Source organism: Rhea americana, unplaced genomic scaffold, assembly GCF_003343005.1.
Source record: "Rhea americana isolate MKP2758 unplaced genomic scaffold, rheAme1 scaffold_16, whole genome shotgun sequence".
NCBI classification, from domain to species: domain Eukaryota; kingdom Metazoa; phylum Chordata; class Aves; order Rheiformes; family Rheidae; genus Rhea; species Rhea americana.
The window spans coordinates 5,873,838-5,894,042 of NW_028185705.1; the positions used below are offsets into that span (position 1 = coordinate 5,873,838).

Genomic DNA, 20,205 nt, shown 5'->3' on the forward strand with positions numbered 1-20,205 from the left:
GTTGCAAGCATACAGGCTCAGTTCTACTCTGCTCTGGGAACAGTGGACCTTTATGCTTTGCTCTGATTTAGCCTTTTGAGGTACATTACAGCCTACTCAGAAGGGTGGAACATTTCATTTTACCCAGGCCATTAATCTGTGACATGCTAGGGTTTTGTTTGAAAAAAATCTGTTTGCATTGATCTATTTGTCTTCTAATCAGGTTCCCTATGCTGAAAAGCACAAATCTGTGGATATTTCAACTTTGCCACAGCCTGCAAGTAGAACTTAACCTCAGTTTAGTTGCTGCTGCTTAGAAGTTCCTCTGGCAGCTGCAGACTTGCTTGTGCAAGAATCAGCTGAGCTAATATTAGAAAAAAAGAGATTATTATTAGTCACCTGAAAGAAAAGACTTGTGGTTGTAAATGTTTTAGATCAGTGATAATAACTAAAAGAAAATTACTATGTATGTTAGCTGATTTCATTTCTCATATATCCAGTATGATTGGCTTTAAACTCTAGTCTAGAGGCTGTATTGCAATTTGCTTTGAAGAGGAATCTAAAGATATCGAAATAGCTGTGTTTGTGATAAATTTGAAAAATAGTTCTCCCATGGTAAACATTGGGAATTGGTGTATATAAAGGAGACAAAAAAAAAAAAAAAAAAAAAAAAAAAAAAAAAAAAAAAAAAAAAAAAAAAAAGGCGCCAAAAAAGAAAAATGGATTCTTATGTTTAGGACACATGCTGGAACTACATTTCTTGGAAAAAATTGAAAAATCATGGTATAGTCAATAATTACTTTTTATGTGCTTTAAATGAAATCAATAATTGCTCTTTAAAACGCCACTTTAGGATAAATGACTGTACACCAGGACATACARTTTTAGTTGTAGTGTTTTGTCAGTAATTTAGCAGATAAAATGTAATTTTTTGGAAGTAGCATTGGGAATTATAGCATGAATGATGTCTATAATACGCCATTGATATACAGAGAGTAATTTGTCCTCTGGCACCTGTTAGTAAATATTTGGGTATTTTTAGAGTATAACTGTTTTCTTTGTGAAATTGTTACAAATCGGCTATGGAGTTGTGTTACTCTTTACACTTGAGACTGTATTAATATCTAAAAAGAACATGCTACTGATTTGGACGTTACACGGTAAGCAGTCAATACAGAATTTGATTTATCCTTTCCTCTCTGTCCCCAGTCAGTTAAYGCATTACCATATGACTCTTACCAGTCAAGTGTGAGGGTTTATACTAAGTGAGAGAAAAGTGAGCAAGTATATATCCGGGGTGAATCAGACCACAAATTCAAGCCCTAAAATTACCCTTTAGGAAGGGAGGAGGATGCACGCTTTCTCATGATTTTTTGGATAGATGCATTTTGAAATGCTTTGCTTCTTTGCATATCCTTAATTGACTAATTAGTTATAAGGCTCCTAAAAGATCTTGAGGAGAGATTTAAAGCTACCCCCATTAGTTGCTGAAAATGTGTCCCCATGCGTGGGGTAACTTGGAAGATTGTCTTCCTTAAAGCTTCATCTATTTTCTCCTACAAAATGTGATGTTGTAGTTCAAATAGCCAGAGAACTTTCAAAAACAATTCTGAAAAGCAAAATGGACATGTGCTATCCCTTTGAGGTATTACCTCCTGGTTAAGGAAGCTTCTGTGGAGTGCTATTTTGCACTTTTGATGTCAGATTTTTTTCCCMCTATTTTGTCCTGTGTCCTAACTTAGATTAGATTGTATCAGCAAGGCCATGCTGCAGGTTGTTAAAAATTTGAAACAAATGCCAGCATGAAGTAAATATCCAATTGAATACCAAGGAAAGAAAACGCAGGCAGTGGACCATGTAAATTGACTCTCTGTCTAATATGGATGTACAAGTTAGACACCTCAGCTGCTATATATGTCTCTCCAAGGATAAAGATTCTGGTTCCAGGACTTGCTTCCCTACATCTCCAACAATGTACACTCGAATGAACACTCCATTTCTTTCCCTGTAACATACTGACCAGATATATGTGTGAATTTGGCGTTGCCCTTTTGTGCCCCCAAAATTAGGTATGGGATTTACTGGAAGCGCTAGCTGCTGCAATCCATCCACAGGTAAGGAGGACAAGTGTTTGGCACTCTAAGAGGATTTCTGCTGGATTTAATACTTTCAGTGTAATTTCTTCCCAGAATGATTTGTGATTGTTCAAACAAGGGGATTTGTGTTCTATGGTAGAGTGGTCTTTGCTGCTTAAGAAATCTTCCCTTTGCTTTCTTAATACAGAAATGGCCACGTTGGGGCAGGCCTAAGACCCGTATAGGCTAGTGCTCTGGTTTAAATACTGCTAATTAGACATTCTTTTCTAACCTGTAGCTTCATGGTGAGAATCTCTTGGTACCCAAACTGCAAAATGTTGGGAGTTTTCTACCACTACCAGAGATTTAGGCAAGYGCAGAGTCTTCCTAATGTGTATAGAGCAGATAAGCTAATGACATAGTTAAATACTAACGGTCTGTAGAACGTGAATGGTCTGCAGAATAATCTGTGTTCTTGTGTCAATAAAAAGGTAATGATGTGRTTCTTTGCTCTGAAAATATTTGAAACTTGGCCTTCAGAGGAACAGCTTGGAGAATATATCTTTTTTGGTACCCACTTGCATGCATCTCACACTCAATCTCTGGGTTGCTTGATGCAGGTTGATGAGATATGTTAGACCTATTTATCTGTAATACGTTGTGGAAGTTCAGATTTTTGCAAAAAGATCATTAYGCTGGCAAGCAATATTCTTGAGCATTCTCTTCTGTCCTTTAATAGCTAAATTAATATATTATTTGTAGTGTATATTAATAGTCAGACTTCTGAAGTTCTTGAATTTGTTTTTCTCTTGCTAAGTACTTTTGTATTAGCATTAACTAAGGTTACAGGCCTGATATAATTAATGTTTCTGTATTTATTTTTGCAAAGAGCAGTTAAATTGAGCTAATTTTTAAAGTAAAATAGACAAAAGAGAACAATCCTTTCCACCCTTTTCTCCCTTTACTTACCATAATTTTTGTATTCAATCCTTTACAAACTTAAAATAAACTGTGCATACTTTAGATTAATGAAATTTATATGATTGTTTATATAACGTGTGTGTGTGTATGTGTGTACAAATATTTTATATATATAAAGAAGTGCATAASTTGCTAAGGGAAAAAATATTCCTGTGAATATGAATTTGAAAGTGATAAATTTTTCTTCTCTTCAGCTTATCTTGAGTGTAGCCTCAAAATGTCATCTTGCGAAAGATGAATTTGACAAAATTGCACTCTTGAGAATTGACAGCAATCATAGTATATGGTATTTTTCGAGTACAAAAATTCAACAGATTTAAAAATAGGTATATTTAGAAAGAAATACAGTCCTCGTGACTTTAAATAATCCATTGATGTCTAGGTTTATAATATGTTTTCCTTCTGCTGCTTTTTGTTTGGCAAAATCTGTTCCTCCTGTTATCCTCAGGAGATTCTGAAGTGATAAAAATCATTTATATAATGAATGAAWGTTTTCATGTCTGGCCTTACTGGCAATGGTGATACTGCTTTCTAAGTAGCCAAGGCCAGTGCATGTTCTGCATGTCTTCTCATGCCAAAGAGGAGAATAAATTGTCTGTACCTCAGTTTGACTTTCAGTAATASAGAGTAGTAAAAGCAGTTATCTGAGGTACTGCTGAGGAAATTCTAATTCTCTTTGTTTATGTTTTAGTCCCAAGAAGTCCAATGAAGCAGGTAGCCYTGTTATTTCCATTTTATAGTTAGGGTCATTAAGAATTTATCTAACTTCAGGTAGCCAAACCAGATCTGGATATTCTAATTTTTCTGCAGTTAGCATGCACACCAAGTGTAGTCAAAGAGAGGAAACAAAAAGGTGGCTGCTAGGGGAGCATTTAGGGCAAAGATCTAAAATTAATTTACTCTCATTTTTTTTCTTCGTAATTTCTCAATTGGAGTTGCATGCCTATGTTGGATAGTGTGAATTCTCACTTTCCAGAAAAATGACAAGGCCCTGTAGCAAGTTTACAGTCTCCCGAATCCCAGCTCCCAGATCCTCTGAATCATGAGACACGATTTTGCTGACTGGAGGAGCTCTGCAAATTCTCATTGCTGGATTTGGACAAGCTTGTTAACAAATCTGTGCRGTGGGTTAAATTCGAGAATGTCAAACCCTTGACACAAGTTGTTTTACATAGATCTTTCTACMAGTTGTGCTACATGGCTATGAAGTTCCAATTTCAGAACAACCTTAGTTATGATCTTTGAGGCACACACTGCRATTAGTCATAATATGAAGGGTTAGCATGGACCAGAAATGTATGAACAGGAAAAAGTGTTTGGCGCTTCCTGGGTATCTGTAGACATTCCCAAGCTTGATTTTCTTCACGTCATTGAAACCATATGTATTTTTATGTGGCTTTTTTAGTGCATAAAGATTAGAAAATAACTTTTAATTGTTACTTATGAGGCACCATATGGCCCTCTGTAATTCTGGCTTTGCTTGGAATGTGGGATTTGAAATTAATTGGAATCACACTCAAAAATCTATTATTAAGTTAATAGAGTTAACAGCTTGCTAGTGTCCTCATATAGAGCATGTTGTAACTGTGTATAATAACAAGCAACTGTTTATAAATCCATAAGGAAAACTAAAAGGGCAAAGAGAGGCTGGGGCAGTCAAAGAGACTGAGTAGACTGGTAGAGTACATGGTCATGTACGTTGGTTTAGCTAACAAGCTGGGGAAAAAAAAGGACACAACATGCATTGTTCTGACAACTGTATTACAGTTTGTTCTTTATCATTAATATTTTTTTCTGGGTTCAAAAATCACAGGCTTGTCCTAGGGTCTTTACTTTCCTCTTCCTTACGCTAAGCGAGTAGAAACTTGTTTGGTTTCACACGCCTAGATTGTTAGAGGTTCGTAGTGCCTATATTGTGGGTTAGCTTTCAATGAATAGTGGCAATAGAATTTAAACCTTGAAGTTTTTTTTTTCTTAAATTTTCCTAATATGTTATAAGCCTTCTGTGTGAAGTTTGGATTATTTTGCTTCCAGCAAACAATCTAAACTGAAGGCTTTTAATACCATTTTAAAAAGAAGAAATCATCAAGATGAAAAACTATTAAAAATTACCACTGTATGAAAAGCATGGTGGGAATTTTTTTACACATCTGGGATATTCCCTAATTTGCCTTCTTGTGATCTTTTTGAAAAATATCTGCAAATGGTGTGATAGTAAGATTTTTTTTTTTTTTAAAAAAAAGTAGCCTCTTTGAAAAATCATTTTTCTTTTTTCTTTCACTTATTGTTTCTTTCAAATACCATGATTCTCATTTTTAAATTTCATTCTACTTATGAGAAGGACATAGCCAAGTCCTATAACAGTGTTCCAAACAAACACAGTAAATGGATAAACTAATCTATCATGTTAATATCATGTTATTCATATTAATCTGTCCCTACATTTTCCAGATACTTCAGGGCTGTCAGCATTCAGGAAAGACACTGTTTCCAGCTGGAGCTTTGCTGTGCYTTGGTGGATGGGAAAGGCAAAATGTAGTTACTAGTGGGTTTGCAGGAGGGTAGTAGAAAGAAATGAATACTATTTGTACAGTGTAGCCAGGAGAAAGGGAGGAAAAAAGGGCAGTGCTATGTGTTAGATATCTCAATGCTCTAACTGGAGTAKCATGGCTTATTGTGAMRTGTGTGTTAAGTGTACATGTCAATATTTGAATTTTCACAATTTTTATTTTATGTTATGTATTGAGCCCCAGATTCAGAATAGGATTTAATGCCTTCATATTTAACAAAGACTTAAGAATGTGCTTGCTGATTGTAATTTATTTTTTAATACAAATAGTTTTCTTAATCATTTTTTGAAATGTAAAAAAAAAGCAAATAAAAGCAGTAATGTTAAATGTCCATGCATATGGCAGGGGAAAATGTGTTTAATATGGTTTACAGGTTAGCTTTTTTAGAGAGCAAGAAACAACAAAATGTCCAGAAATATCTAAAGAAAACTATTTTTCTTAAAAGGTTAATATAGACTAGTAGGAATGCATTTTGAGTGATTTTAGATTGAATTTCTTGGCTTATTACATGCACATGAAGGATCTTTGTAGATTGGTAAMCATTATGGAGCTGGAGAGAGAACATTGTTCAGGTAATAGCACTTGACACTTGATCTCCTAAACAAAAGTTTTTAGGTGTTAAATGTAAATTCACCAATGTATCATTGATCAGTGAGATGTCCCACTTATGGAAAAATTAAGTCTGAAATGTTGAGTTAAATATTACTACATTCTTTTGATGGGTCTCCTCTTAGCCTTTTTCCAATATTAGATTATTTTGATCAYTGATTCTATTTCGCATATATGACAAGTAAATGAAAACAGGAGGAGGATGACGGAACATCCTCTCTCTTGTTAGTTGTGCTTAGTTTATCATTAGTATTCTTTCACATGMAGTTATAAGCAGTTGTGCTTACCACAGATGAAACCTCATCTGCTTACAATAGCTAATATTTACCAGATGACAAAGGACTAAAATATCTCTCTCTGTACCTCTTGATGYGGCGGTTCTCTGTTAAATGAAAAGTTAGATACCATGAAAACTAACATCAGTAATCCTTGAAAGGATTTTCAGCAAACTGTGCAGGAGAATATATTCAGGAATAAATATGCTTAGTATTCTGGTTGCAGTGTTTCTGTCTTYTAGTAAGATATTTCTCCATTTAATCTTGTATTTAATTTTTTTTCCTCTTCATCTCTAAATCTTCATGTGTTGAGCTTTCTCTGTCCATTTCAAACTTGGATAGCTTCTTTTTTTTCCTCTAGATTTCGGGSTTTGGAAGTGAATGATCTTTAGCCTAGAAGTCTCCAATTAGTCAACCTCCACTTGACAGGAATGAAACATCAGAACCAATTCACATCAGTTGTATTCTTGATAGTTTTTCTTTTCACTTTTTCACTCTGGGTACCGTTCACTGCTATTCCAGATCCTTGCCGGTTCATCACTTAAATCCCACTTACATCAGCAAAAGGATTTAGATGTCACAAACCAGTGTACAAGCTCTCTGMCCAGCAGCTGTGTTTCTTGATTCTCAGTCCTGGTTTTGCACCTAGTATCAGGTGTTTATTAGGAGTCACACTTAGAGATRTGAAAGTTTCTTTTTTWAAAAAAATTTAAGGTAGTAATTGTTTTCATAGTAGTGTCTGTGATATACTTTCTTCTTACTTAAGTGAATGACATTACATTTGGGTGATAAATACCATGGTCTTAAAAATATCCGTGGCATTTTCTTCACAGTGCTTCTTTTGAAACCATCTAAATGCCATCTAAATACYATCTATGTAATTTCTAACTGGAAGCAGTTCTTAGCATGTAGAAGTAGGATTTGAAAGTTTTGAAACACTTCTACAATATTTGGTTTTTATGCAAATTGTGTAATTTTTTTACTGCCTTCTATATATTGGGCCAGGAATCAAGAGATTATGTGGAATAACAGCTCCAGAATAAATCCCACCTAATACATCCTATACATCCTAAATTTGTCTTTAATACCGCTAAAGTGGTTAGTRTATGCTTAAAACAAAGAAGATAACAACAGTATTGTGAATTCAGACTTGTCTTGGTCAAATACTGTGAAGAGAAGAAGTGACCACTGCTGATGTGACGCTGAGTACAGTGGAAGCACGGAGATCCCCGAGGCTGGGAGCACCTGCATATGGTAAATGCTCAGGTCAGTTTGTCCTGGGGTTTTCAAGGCTGTGAAAGACGATGAACCCCTCAGAAGTGATTTAGTCCTGCCCCGGTACTGTCAAAGGTGTAGAAAGGCTTGGTAGGAATTGGGCCTGAAGCAGTCCCACCTTCAGAGCCTCCCTTCTAGCGAGCAGCCTGTTCCTCGTGCTTGCWGAGGCTGATGATTCTGTGCACAGCTGCCGCTGTGTGATGCCTTCCAAATTTCAGCTTTGCCCTCCATTTTAATGCTTATAATTTAAAGATCTTGGAGGACATAGCAGGCCTGCATGTAATGACTATGCTTGGGAAAGGGCTAATTAAGGAATCTGTAGTTGACCTGCCACATGTATTACGTTACGAATTTGTTAAAACTTCTTAAGTAATGGTGGTAATGTTGAGGTTGTCTTTCCTTTTTGCATATTGTTGGTGGGGCGTGTTTCTTTCTAAACACCGTGTGTATTCCCTGGTTCCTTGCTTAGATTTATTATATTTTGTGCTCCATCTTTAAAAGTGTTTTCTACCACAAGAATTCTTTTATACTTGAAAACAAATTATTGAAAACCTAATATCTGTTCCCCAGTTCTTATATTTTCTATGCTATGTTCAAATTTCTCAGTGCCCTCTCTACAATTCAGTAATGCATAAAAGATTCAGAATCAGTCTAAAAAGACTTTTTTTCTGGCTTGGGTGCCTTGCACATCATCACAAAGAATGAAATTTTGGAAGCAGTCCAGGAAAACAGGTGTGCGTATTGTTGCTGCTAGGGGCGAGAGCAGCATTTGTTCTTAATGACTGCTTGACTTCAGCACTACAGATTGCATAAAACCTGTTCCCTGAATTGCATTAAAACAAACAGTGTTATGGTATTCAATCAAGAATTTAGGACACAGTCGAACTGTTTGTGTCTATTTACTTTAAAATAAATTTAATATTAAAAGAAAYCACAAAACTTTGCAGGATATTTTTGCAAGGAAATCTTGAAATTCTTTTTAAGCTTTAGTAGGTAAAGATACAAAGAATATTGTCAGTATATRCATTTTATTATAACTTTTTCCTTGTAGTTTAGGGAGAGGGAAGAGAGAAATAACTTGCTAAAAATCTGATAAAATTACATTTTTTTTTAATTGCAGTGGTTTAAGGAAGCAAGTTTTGTGATGTATCTGTGTATTTTTTATTATAAGGAATATAGACAAATTCCAAGTGCATATTTGATGACTAAGCCAGATTATACAAAGGTTTTGTAATCTCTGGAGAGGCTAATTCTGAATCCTTGTGATTTTGCATACCTAAATTTCTGATGGATCTAGTGCATAGTAAGAGGTTAGTCTGAGATGCTTTCATGTTGGTGTCAGGTAATAGGAATTGGAACTAACACACAAGAAAAGATATTCTCTGCTTGCTTTGACAGTATCTTAAACTGAAATCATGAGAAAAAAGAAAACAATATTGAATTGTCCATATTATAAAGTATTATAAAGTTGCATGATGTGTATATTGACAGAAGAAGATCGTATTGTGGAATCAGCTGAAAAACAAAAGTAAAGTTACTAGGAAATACTTAGGAAATTGGGAAAAATTTTGTGTTAATATAGCACTTTAACTAASTGTATTGAGGACTTAGGGAACAAACGGAATTATATACATCCCTTAGTGTATGCTAAAACAGTCTGATAAAAATAAATAAGAAAGAATTTAGGCATGTTTTCAGTAAACATTACTACTCCTAATGTTGTGTTACARTATGGAAAAAGAATCTTTCAGAAGAGAGCAGTGGATCGTCTTTGTTAAATGAGCAGAGTGTTCAGGTGGTACCGTCAGTACGTGTGCGGTTTTCCGTGTTGCCCCCACCCCACGTAGCGTGCTGCARGAGGCCGGGTCCACGCTGCGGGTCACGGAAAGTGACCTCCTCTTTTCTCCCCGGAGGACCGATGGTGCCTGAGAGCTGGCAGGAAAAGCTTTTGCTCGCTCTCTTGGTACGGCTCAGTTCCCATCCACCTAATGAAGGGCCTGCTCCCTTCCCAGCTGGGTTTTCCGGCCGTGTCTCCTCTGAGATTGCAGGCAAAGGTGACAGGCAGTAGCTTGTCTAAACCCTGAATCTGTTACAGAACAAAATCTGCATTAAAAATGTGAGAGAACTTAGGTTGAAAAGAGAAACTCTTAAAGGCTGGAAAATACCAAAAATACACGCACGTAATGAAACAGTTTTAATATGAGTGCAGTTTCGTTTGGAGGAGGTGGAATCCCTATCTTAATGTGCATATGCATGCATTACATTGGTGCTGCTGCATCTAGTGAGGCTCCATTCACTGTATAAGTAATTTATCAGGTTTAATGTAAATGTAGGAAGTGTGAACACCTGATTACTTATTTTTAGCAGGTTTGAGTGTGCAGTATTAAGAGTGAGCTTTACCTTAGTTGATTTTATCTAGCTTTAAAATTTTTATTACCAATGAGGTGCATAGTAATGGTTATGAAAGCAATTAATAACAAGTGACAGAATCAAGAGATTGACTAATTTATCATTATAGATTTTAATGAGGCTTATAATCTAGCAATAAATATGCAATATATTCAAAAGCAGGGAGTCATAAAAAGGATGATTTATTTAACTTTAATTCTAAACTAGTCTGAAAACCAAAGGTTGTAGAAACTAGGCAGGTAAGAATATAATTCTTTTTGGTGCTATGGAGCAGAAGAATGGAAATAACAAAGAGAAGGGGAATTTAAAATTAAATTAAATGGAGAAAAAAACCCAAACCAAGTGTTTAACTTAGTTCTATGGATCTTACTTCACACTTTTGAAGTTGTGGGAGGTATTTTGTTACGGACAGCTTCTGTTTTGCATCTCARTCTGCTTACCTGGCAGATAGGAGAACTCTCCAACTTCCACATCCCTGGGATGCTTGGAAGATGGGCAGCTGCAGATGTGGCAATAGTACTTGTTTCCTGGCAAAAGCTGTCTCAGATTTCAGAGCAATTTCATGTAAAGAGGCCCGTATATGAAATGTTATTATGGCAACTTCAAGATTGTATGTTCAATGTGGGAATTATGTTTTATTACAGTTTTTTGTTATTACTGGATTGTGTTTATCATCATCTCCCTTATAGGTTTTACTTCTTCACGTGCTGAAGTATACTAGAGTGCATCTGGATGGGAGTGCTGTTAAAGATAACGTTAACGATAACGTTAAAGTGCTGTAGCTGATAGGATCCTGCCTGAACGGTATAATGGGATGGCTGAAGCTTCAGAAATGGTTTAAAGCCAGTATTTCCCAAAGGGAATGGAGAAATTCATGTGGTGGTGGTAGCATTAAAAAAAAAAAAAAAAAAAAAAAAAAAAAAAAAAAAAAAAAAAAAAGAACAAAAAAGGACAGGTGACATCTAGTAAAGTAGATTTCCAAATTGAGAGAGAATGCTTTTACTGTTGGATCAGATGCAAAAGAAGGGAAAACCGTGTATTTTGAAAGGGAAGCTCCAAGCTTGCATCAGCACTGGAGGAAACAGCAGCAGGGATGGCATGTAGGCATTCGTTGTTTTAGTGCACATTTCTTGTGCTGTCTGAAGTGGGGTATAATTGCTACCAGAAGACCTTCTGCAGTTCGCCTCTTTTTCCTGTCCTCGATCTGCCTTCATTGCACAGTTCCCATGACACTGGGTTGCTTGCGCCTGTTTTGCGGTGGCTCCTAACAGCAGGTACCGCTGCGGCGGAGTTTCCGGTGGTACTTTGCTACCCTAGTACTTAGACCGCTGCCTGGGTTTCGAGTCAGCCTTTTCCTTGTAATCAGTTGCTTACGCTGGGCTGAGATGCACTGAAGTGATACTATCTCAGAGTGTGCTTTTTTAAAAGAGGTGCAAACGTTAATTAATTCTCCCAGAACAGCTGCAGATAGCGAAGCTGAGCTGCAGGAGGGAAGACCTGTCTGAAAGTGAGACAGAGATGATTAGGATTTCTTAGGAGATCTTTCTGTCAAACCCACGCTCCAATTCTGTWTTGTGTGATGAGAGTCTTGAGTACTCTGGTATAAATTTTTTCTTTCCTAAGCATGCAAGAGTGAGGCCAAATACTGTGCAGTCTTCAGTCTGTTCTTTATAGTAGTTTATTTTTGATAAGCTACAGTGCATTTTAATGTAATTGTTAACATGCCTAATTTGCGATCATATAGTCGTATCAATAATAATGGGAAGTCATTCACAGGTAATAAATTAGCATACCGTCTAACAAGCAGAACTGTGGTTCGCAGTATATTGTCTCACCATCAAGAATTCAGTAGTTAAATATACACAGCAGTGGGCTGAGAACAAGCTGTTCATTTTTGCTGCAAGCAGTACCAGTGGACCAGAGTAATCATAGCTCCCCAAAGCAACTCTGATTTTATTGATTCTAAATAGGCTTTCATTATAGACCCGAGCCTACTGCAAGGTGTAGCACTTGCAATTTGTATTCACATCGCTGCCTGAAAGGAAGGCGGTGTATTGTAGAATACAATGTTAGGGACGTTTGTCCCTTAGAATGTTATAGCCTATTCTCTTGAAGCATCCAGATTTAAAATAAAAATATCTAAAGGCTTTTTTCTATGTAGTTAGATTAATTTGTTAGAACTGTGGTTGGAGCAAGCTGCTGTTATGAAATTTTGAAGTGCAGGGACCTTTCTGATGCCTCCAGGAGTTTCTCATTTGATTGCATATAACTTAGAGATGACTGCTGTATGTTTTTTCTTTTTTTTTATATTGAAAGGACTTTTTGTTACCGTTCTTTTCTGTAGTATTATGTAAAAAACAGATACAAGATTCAGTAAATAAATTGTTTCAAATCAAGATATTAATRTATTCAAGTTGTAATTAGTTAAGACGACATACTGTTACTAGAAGAATGTCATTAACCTGCATGGAGCAATTTGGGACTATTTACTGCTAAATTAATGACAAAATCCAGGTACACTTGAGCAGGCTGGATTTTTTTGTTTATTTTGAATGGTAAATAAAGTTTTAAATCTGTGACAAAAGTCTGTATGCACTTAAAAACAATCTGATTTTTTAAATATTACACAAAAGCTTATTTGTCAATGGACATAAACAGAAGTTCATTTAAACCTTARTTACACAGTGCCATGCTGTTGAAAATGTTGCAGTGTACTTTATGGTGGTGTAAAGACATGTTGCTTGTACYAGGCTGCCTTCAAGTCTGCTATTTGCAACTACTCAACACTTACTTGGACATTTTTCAGCTWTACTCTGGCAGTTTGGTGCTAATTGAGTGAATTAATCATAACTTTTTAATGGGTTCAGTGCTGACCTTTCATACTGTATTTTAATTTTTTGTTGGTGGTTTTTGTTCATGTTTTTGTTTAAGCCTACAAGTGATGGTGTATTGCTTCATATATTCTAACTAAAACCATGTTTTTCTTTAGGGGTAGTCTTTCCTAACATAATTTGGGAATTCATGTAGGAGATAAAAGTAAATTTGTGCGAGCATTTCTAGAAATCACCTCTTTAAATAAAATGTTGATGTTAAGTAGTGAATCAGCTTGGTAAGTACTTGAATGATCAGACCTAGTTACTATAAAATAAGATCTGACTGGATTACTTCATTTTACAGAGCTTGGGCAAATAACTACTGAATTAAATTGCTTCCTRTTGGTTTCCTCTAGGGCAAGAAGAACTTTCTGCTCAGCGCTCTGATGAGCTACTATATTGATTAGTTCTTCAGGTCTAATCTTTATGTAGATATTATTACTTTTTAGTGCACTTATTTATGTTTTTGATAGTTGTCTTTCTGAAGTTACTGTATTGCTTTGATAGTCCTCTAGTGGATTATAAAATAAGTATGCATTAATTCCTTTCTCTGACTTCATTTGTTGTAGCCTCGTGAAGATAATCGTCACACTTTGTAGCATGCTGGTTAGGAATAAAAAGGAATTGCTGGCCTAGCAATCTGTGGCACAGAGAGTAGCGGTGGCTCGCATAATTGACATCATGTATCACTGATGATCAAAACTCACATTGTCAGGATGGCTGGCACCTAAAACTGATCTAATTAAATGCTTGTAGCATCTATTAACAATACTGCATTAGATGTTTTATCACAGCAGCTAGTGTGATTCTAGGGTTTGCTTCTCTGGCTTGGAAAGTGATTTATAGTTTTAATTCATCTTAATTTGTATGCTTCGGCCCTAAGACTGAGACTGCATTTAAATTTCCTGGTTATCTGCAGTGATGTGAATAATAGGGAGCTGCGAACATGAATTTATTGGAATGCAAAAAGTATTTTCAAGGAGAATGTTTTTAAGGTTCAGAATGATGTACGTCATACACTAGTGGATGGATAAACACGTGGAGGGATTTTGTCTTGCGAAGCCTGGAAATCAAGCACTTCTTAGTATGCTACTTCCATTAGATATGTTAAAACGCATTTTCTGTCATACTATGGAAAACCTAATATTTGCATCGTAGTATTTATCCTATCGTAAGACCCAACTTGCTTTTCACTTGCTCAGATTTATCATATTGGAACATGGAAATGATGCTTTATCAGAGCTGATCTTCACCAAAAATTCTACTTCCAAACTTGCAGATTTAATCATCTATAAAATATTTATATATAATATAAGCCTAAAAAGACCATCTTTGCTTGAAAGTAAGTTTCCATAATGACAAATTACAATGTTTTTGTGCATACTTTTACAGAACATTGTGATTCAAGGCATGATCTCCTGCAAACCTCACTGAAGCTGGAGATTTCCACAGATTTCAGTGGCAATGGAATCAGTTGCAAAACAGTAACAATGGTAGCCTTTTCTAGACACCAGCTAATGATATGTTAATATTAGGATTTCAGAATTTAAAATACCAGGTAGTATTATGCCAACTGTGAAAAGAGACAGAATTCATTAATRTAACATGATATAGACATCTGGCAGATCTTTATGCTTCAGGAAGTATCCATGGAGCTGCAGAGATGTTTTGAGGGTGTCTTTTTTTTTTTCTTTCCTTTTTTTTTCTTTTTCTCCTCTCTTCCGTTTTACTTGTTAAGAATGTTAGGATCTCTTCTCTTGGGAATATAGGTCTTAGTGCAGTTACTTTTGGCATTGTCAGCTCCATATAGATGTTATGCTGCTCCCAGATGGGTTTTAGATTGGCCATGAGGAAGTCCATGAGGAAAGTTTTACTTTTTTGTAAAAATAAAAATCTGGTAACTTTCTGTTGTAGTTGAGATACTTTCATTTCCAATGCTGATTTGGGATCTGGTTATGTGCAAGTTCATTTTATTGCTCACATGAAGTCTTTGAACTTCTGACTCAATGAGTGGTTGAATTAGGGCAGATTTGACCTTCCTCTGTGAGAAAGATGAGACAAAGGTGGAATCTCAGTTCTGCAGTCTGGCATGGGAGATGCTAAAAGAACATTCCTGGGCTTTTGTACTACTTTTTAGAATATATTAAGAGCCACTGAGAAGAGGGCTATTGGGTTAATTGTATTTTGTTTCTCTATTATTATTACTTATGATATTTAGCAGCTACAATACCTTCCTCATGGGTGAACAGGACACAGAGCAGAGGATGGCCTGCCTCCTAGAACTAGGATATTTTTGTTCAAAAGTGGTCGGGGAGCTGATAAAAAGTTGTTAGCCCATTCTGTATGGATGCAACGTGTGACTCTGCTGCTGTAGGCTGAAGAGCTCAGGAGCCCTGAGTCGTGCTTCCTGCATTGCTTATTTGCTATATTTAATATGAAAGGATTGGAGCTGGCCTGGATCTTCCTTGTATTCTGCCTGGTCAGTGAAGTGAAGGGTCAAACATTAACGATGGAGGAAGAGATCCTCCCCACTCAAAGGTCCTTAACTTCTACTACCTCCTTTTTCCAGAAAGTGTAGTAGTATGGCTCCACTTCCTTTGCACTAAGGTACTGTTACACACACGTTATGAAAGATTCAAATGATACCTTGCCTCATTAACAGATTAACARGTTTTCCCAGCTAGTACCCTTGCTAGTACCCTTTACCTGCCCTCTGGAGATGGGGATTCCTTCTTGCATGACAAAATGCATAGTCGTACTCATGTGTATTCAGAGCGAGGAGTGAAATTTGTTTTCCCTGATGAGCATTTGTTTGTTGTGCATTCAGGACAGTATGATCTGATTCATGCTTTAGAAATCGTGCTAGAATGCAAGCTATCAAACTGCGTGCAGGTTATATGCTTTGCCGTGCGGGTCATGAAGTATTAATAGCATGTTTTTWGCTTAAACAACCACATATTTATCCTGCTAATGGGTAACATATATTTATTCTTTTAACTTACCTGAACAATTTTTTGGGAAGTTACGTTATAAAAATACTGAATTGACTATTTMTTTTATTGCCCATTAGTTTTGAATGTCTTCTCATTGTTTTTATACAGGCTAACCTGGTTTACTTTTTGAGCTTAAGCTAATAAGCTCAATAAATGACACTCACTAGCATGATGTTGAGCGTTTTTTATTTTACAGAGGCAAAAGAAATTGTTCTGAAGGCACAGATTCTAGCTGGAGGGCGAGGAAAAGGTATTTTCAATAGTGGATTGAAAGGAGGAGTTCATCTAACTAAAGAGTAAGTCTTTAAAAATGAAATAACGTCAATAAATTCCTTTTGRTGTAGTTTTAAGCTATTTACAATGGCTAGGTGACTGTTTCTTTTAATATCTGTTAATACACTAACCTTTTCAATTTGTTTGCAGCCCTAAGATTGTTGAACAGCTTGCTAAACAGATGATTGGGTACAACTTGTCAACAAAGCAAACTCCAAAGGATGGTGTGACAGTTAAAAAGGTAAGATTTTTGGCTCTTAAATTGGTTGCAATTGCGCATTCACATGCTGGAGTATATGCCATAGATTTTTCTGCTCCTTTTCCAGTGCCTGACTGATGCATTCAATTGATGAAAGAAAGAATGTTATTTTTTCTTTCTTTGTGTGTATATGTTTTTTTTCCCCTATCAGTTTAAACATACCTTGTCGTGGAAGAATAAATTCCTTTCTGCTACCTGTGATGAAGTGAATCCTTTGTCATAGCTTCATCCTTCATCAAATACTAAATRCTAGGATAACTATGTTATTACTTCGTGCTTATTGATGGTCTGCTTAGAAAGGAGAAGCAATATATATAACTACTTGTAGTTATAATAGTATCTAAAACATACTGTACAAACATTCACCACTAACTTTGGGCAACTGCTATTAAAGACAAGATCAGATGACTTTACATGAGAATGATCTCATTTGAAARCATATTCTCATCTAAAAGTTGACCATTCTTAATTTATTGCAGATACCAAGTAAAAAATRGTAGTGGTTCAGCTGTGTTGTTGTTTTTGTTTGTTTGTTTGTTTTTAATACTTGTTTTAGCTCATTTACCCATGATTGTCCATACTGTAAGGTGTGAGAGTTCACTTTAGCATTCAGGAAATMCTTGTATTTGTCTGCCTACTATATGCAGTTTTATATCTTGCTTTGTGGTACAGAGCAAGTCTCTTCAGTCGGGTATGTAGTCAAGAGCCACACGATGTATTTGATGCTGGGAGATAATTTGGCATAAGGTGAAAAGAAATGCAGTTTACTTTTAATTTGTTGTGAACAGCTTGGCATTAGCATAGAAGGGGAACACCTGTCTGGAAGGATGCTGTCTACCGAGCGCTGGTGGAAGATGATCAGGTAGTTCTCCTGGGGAGCAAAAAGGGCAGATTACCTTTGTTCCTGACAGTTATTGCTAAAAAGAAATACTAAATATTAAAAAGAAGAAATAATATTGCTGCCTGTCAGAGTTTGGGATAGTGCAAAAGATAAAAAAAAAGACATATACTTATTTCATATTACAAGTCTCTGCTTTGAAAATTTTGTATTGTAAAAGCAGCTCTCCTTTAGAAATTCTTTGGTTTTATTAGTTTACACATGTTGAATTATTTAAAATACATCAGTAGACGAAACTTCACTTTTTTGCCTGAGTACAAGTCTATTTATCACTTAACCTGTTCAGTTCTGTGGAAGAGACTTCTAATTTTTTTTACTTGATAGAAATTAAAAGATGTGGATTTTTTAAAAATAGTTTATTTAAGGTTTTATGTTCAAGTGGCTTTTGTTCCATGTGTAGAATAACAGTAGAAGGTATAACATATAATTGCTCTTTTTCCCAACCAAAGTGTTGCTTCTATAAATAATAWTCAAGAGTAAACAGCTGCAGCATGTGTGAAGCTGAAGGTGATGTGTGTACTACTGAAAATTAAGTTTTTATTTTGCTGGTATAGAAAAGTATATAGTTTTGATAGAATACATTTTTCTTTTGCTACTAAAAYACATGGAAACTTTTCAGGACACACCTTATGTTTTAATGTGTGATTAGTGTCTGTAATGCTTTTCACTGGAAGAAGCTGATCATTATTGTCATAGATGCTACATTCTGAATGTAGAGTTAACTTTTAAAATTTTTTAGGCAATTCATTTCTTTATCACATGCATATGTAGCAAAGTAATTGCATATTTCATGATATTTTTGGTGCTGAGTTTCTGAGTCACCGTAATTCATAGTAAGAGTGTAAACCTCCCTTGAAAGTAGTTAAATATATAACAGTTTGGCCAATGGCATGCTAATTCAAATGGTGGAACATCTACTTCCCATTGCTTGTTAGAGTGTTGAAGAAACCCTGTTTAAAATGATGTGCCTAAGTCACWGAAAGATTGTTGCATCAAAAAATTRACATTTTCCAAAGTTGGCTCATGCTAGGATCTTTAAAGTAGTAAGTTAAAGGGTTGAGACATTCAGATTTGTCATATCAAAACTGCTATGTCAAACACTGAAATTTTAATTGAAGGGGCAAACTACAGAAATAAAATAATTTAAAAAAAAAAAGAGAGAGAGAGTTTAGCTATGTCTGAGATACAATTTAACACAGTGGGCAGCTAGTGCAGAGAAAATGCCAGTCAGAATCTCTGTACTTGCTGAGGGCAGTGGGGAACTTAGGAATTAAAGCAGGCATTTTTGTTGTATTTCAAGGCATATGATCTCTATGTATGTATAGAGTGAATTTTTTATTTTAAAAGATTTAGAYTATTGGCATTTTTCATAAGGAAAATAGTTATTAAATCACTTTCTGCAAGGCAAACAATGAGTTAGTGTTAAGTCAGAGAGTGGAACTCATGTACATTTTACTTGTATTTATAAGGAAGGAATAAAAGATGGAAATTTTCTATAATTATCCTCATTGTAGAACAGAAAATGGAGTTTTCAACTTTCTGTCTCAGCCTTTGCACCTACTAAAGAATTTAAAGCATGTTTGTACTCATTCAGAGGGATGTTTCTTAAATAAATAACAGTCTCCTCAGTTCCTTCATAACTTGGAAGCTATTTTGTGAGTTTACATAAAATCCTCTTATGGCACTTTGCAATTTAGAGAGTCTGGTTATCTGAGAAGACAGTCTTCTCTTATCATGACAACTTGAGAATTTGCTACCTGTGTTTTCTCTCCAAGCAATAACAAAATTAACATTTTGAATATGTGATTCATTGTAAAAGAGCTCTTACAGATATCCTCATGAAATTAGATATAACTTAAACTTTTAGGTAATGATTTGCTTTTAAGAAGGAAAGCCTGAAGTTATCAGGAAGTTTTTAAGAAAACTCTGGTTTTCCTCCCAAGACATTTTAAATATAAAGCTGATGTGGTAAACAAGATGATAACGCTTCATGTTTTTTGTCATAAACAAAACAGACAAAATATTAATAAAGTCAAGAGTTTGTAAAGTCAGTTGCACTAGTCTTAAGTGTTTATTAATGTGTTTGCATTATTTTTTGTTGTTGTGTGAGTGATTGGTAGACCTTAGAAAATAATATCRAAGTCCTTGAATGCCAGTTTCTTTATTCATGCTCTTCATCAGCCAGGTAGGATGGTGAAGGAACATACACTCTCTTTGATGAGAGAAGTGAGAGATGTTACAGACCGAGGTAAGAGAGAATAATTTTTGCAATAAACTTGCCTACTACAAAGTAGACGGACTTGCAATAATTTTGTGAGGTAAGACAGAGATGTATTTGATGATGCTGACACATTTAATTAGCAATTGTAAGGTCAGTTTTTCAAATTTGAAACAGAGAAGATGCCTAATGTAAGTTCCACCTGCAGAATTTGCAAATATGTTGCTCAAGACTTGCTGGGCTGGTTCCCTTTCCGAAGTCTGGCCCTGATCCTGAGCATTCTGGAAGCTGTCCGAACAACTCAGACAAGTTCCAGTAAGACCAGTTGGTTTTCTTTGACCCATATCTCAAGCAATTGACTCACATTTTTCAGATACACTGACGCGTAATATGTGCGATGGTGAAACCGTGCCTACAGGTGAAAAGACTGTAACAAATCAAGGATGCTATCCACATCTTTGCTTATTAATTTAACATACAGTGGTAGGTAGCTGAGCTGTGTTTCTGAAGTTGGCTTT

The 20,205-nt window shown here is 35.7% G+C and overlaps 1 protein-coding gene across 1 annotated transcript in view; it reads left to right on the top strand.

The window, feature by feature from the left end:
• SUCLG2 (succinate-CoA ligase GDP-forming subunit beta) overlaps positions 1-20,205 on the top strand; it is a 220,509-nt gene that overhangs the window by 133,438 nt on the left and 66,866 nt on the right. The window contains exons 6-7 of the mRNA XM_085300009.1: positions 16,236-16,335; positions 16,463-16,553. Of these exons, the coding sequence (XP_085156135.1) occupies positions 16,236-16,335; positions 16,463-16,553 (191 nt within the window). The remainder of the gene's footprint in view (positions 1-16,235; positions 16,336-16,462; positions 16,554-20,205) is intronic.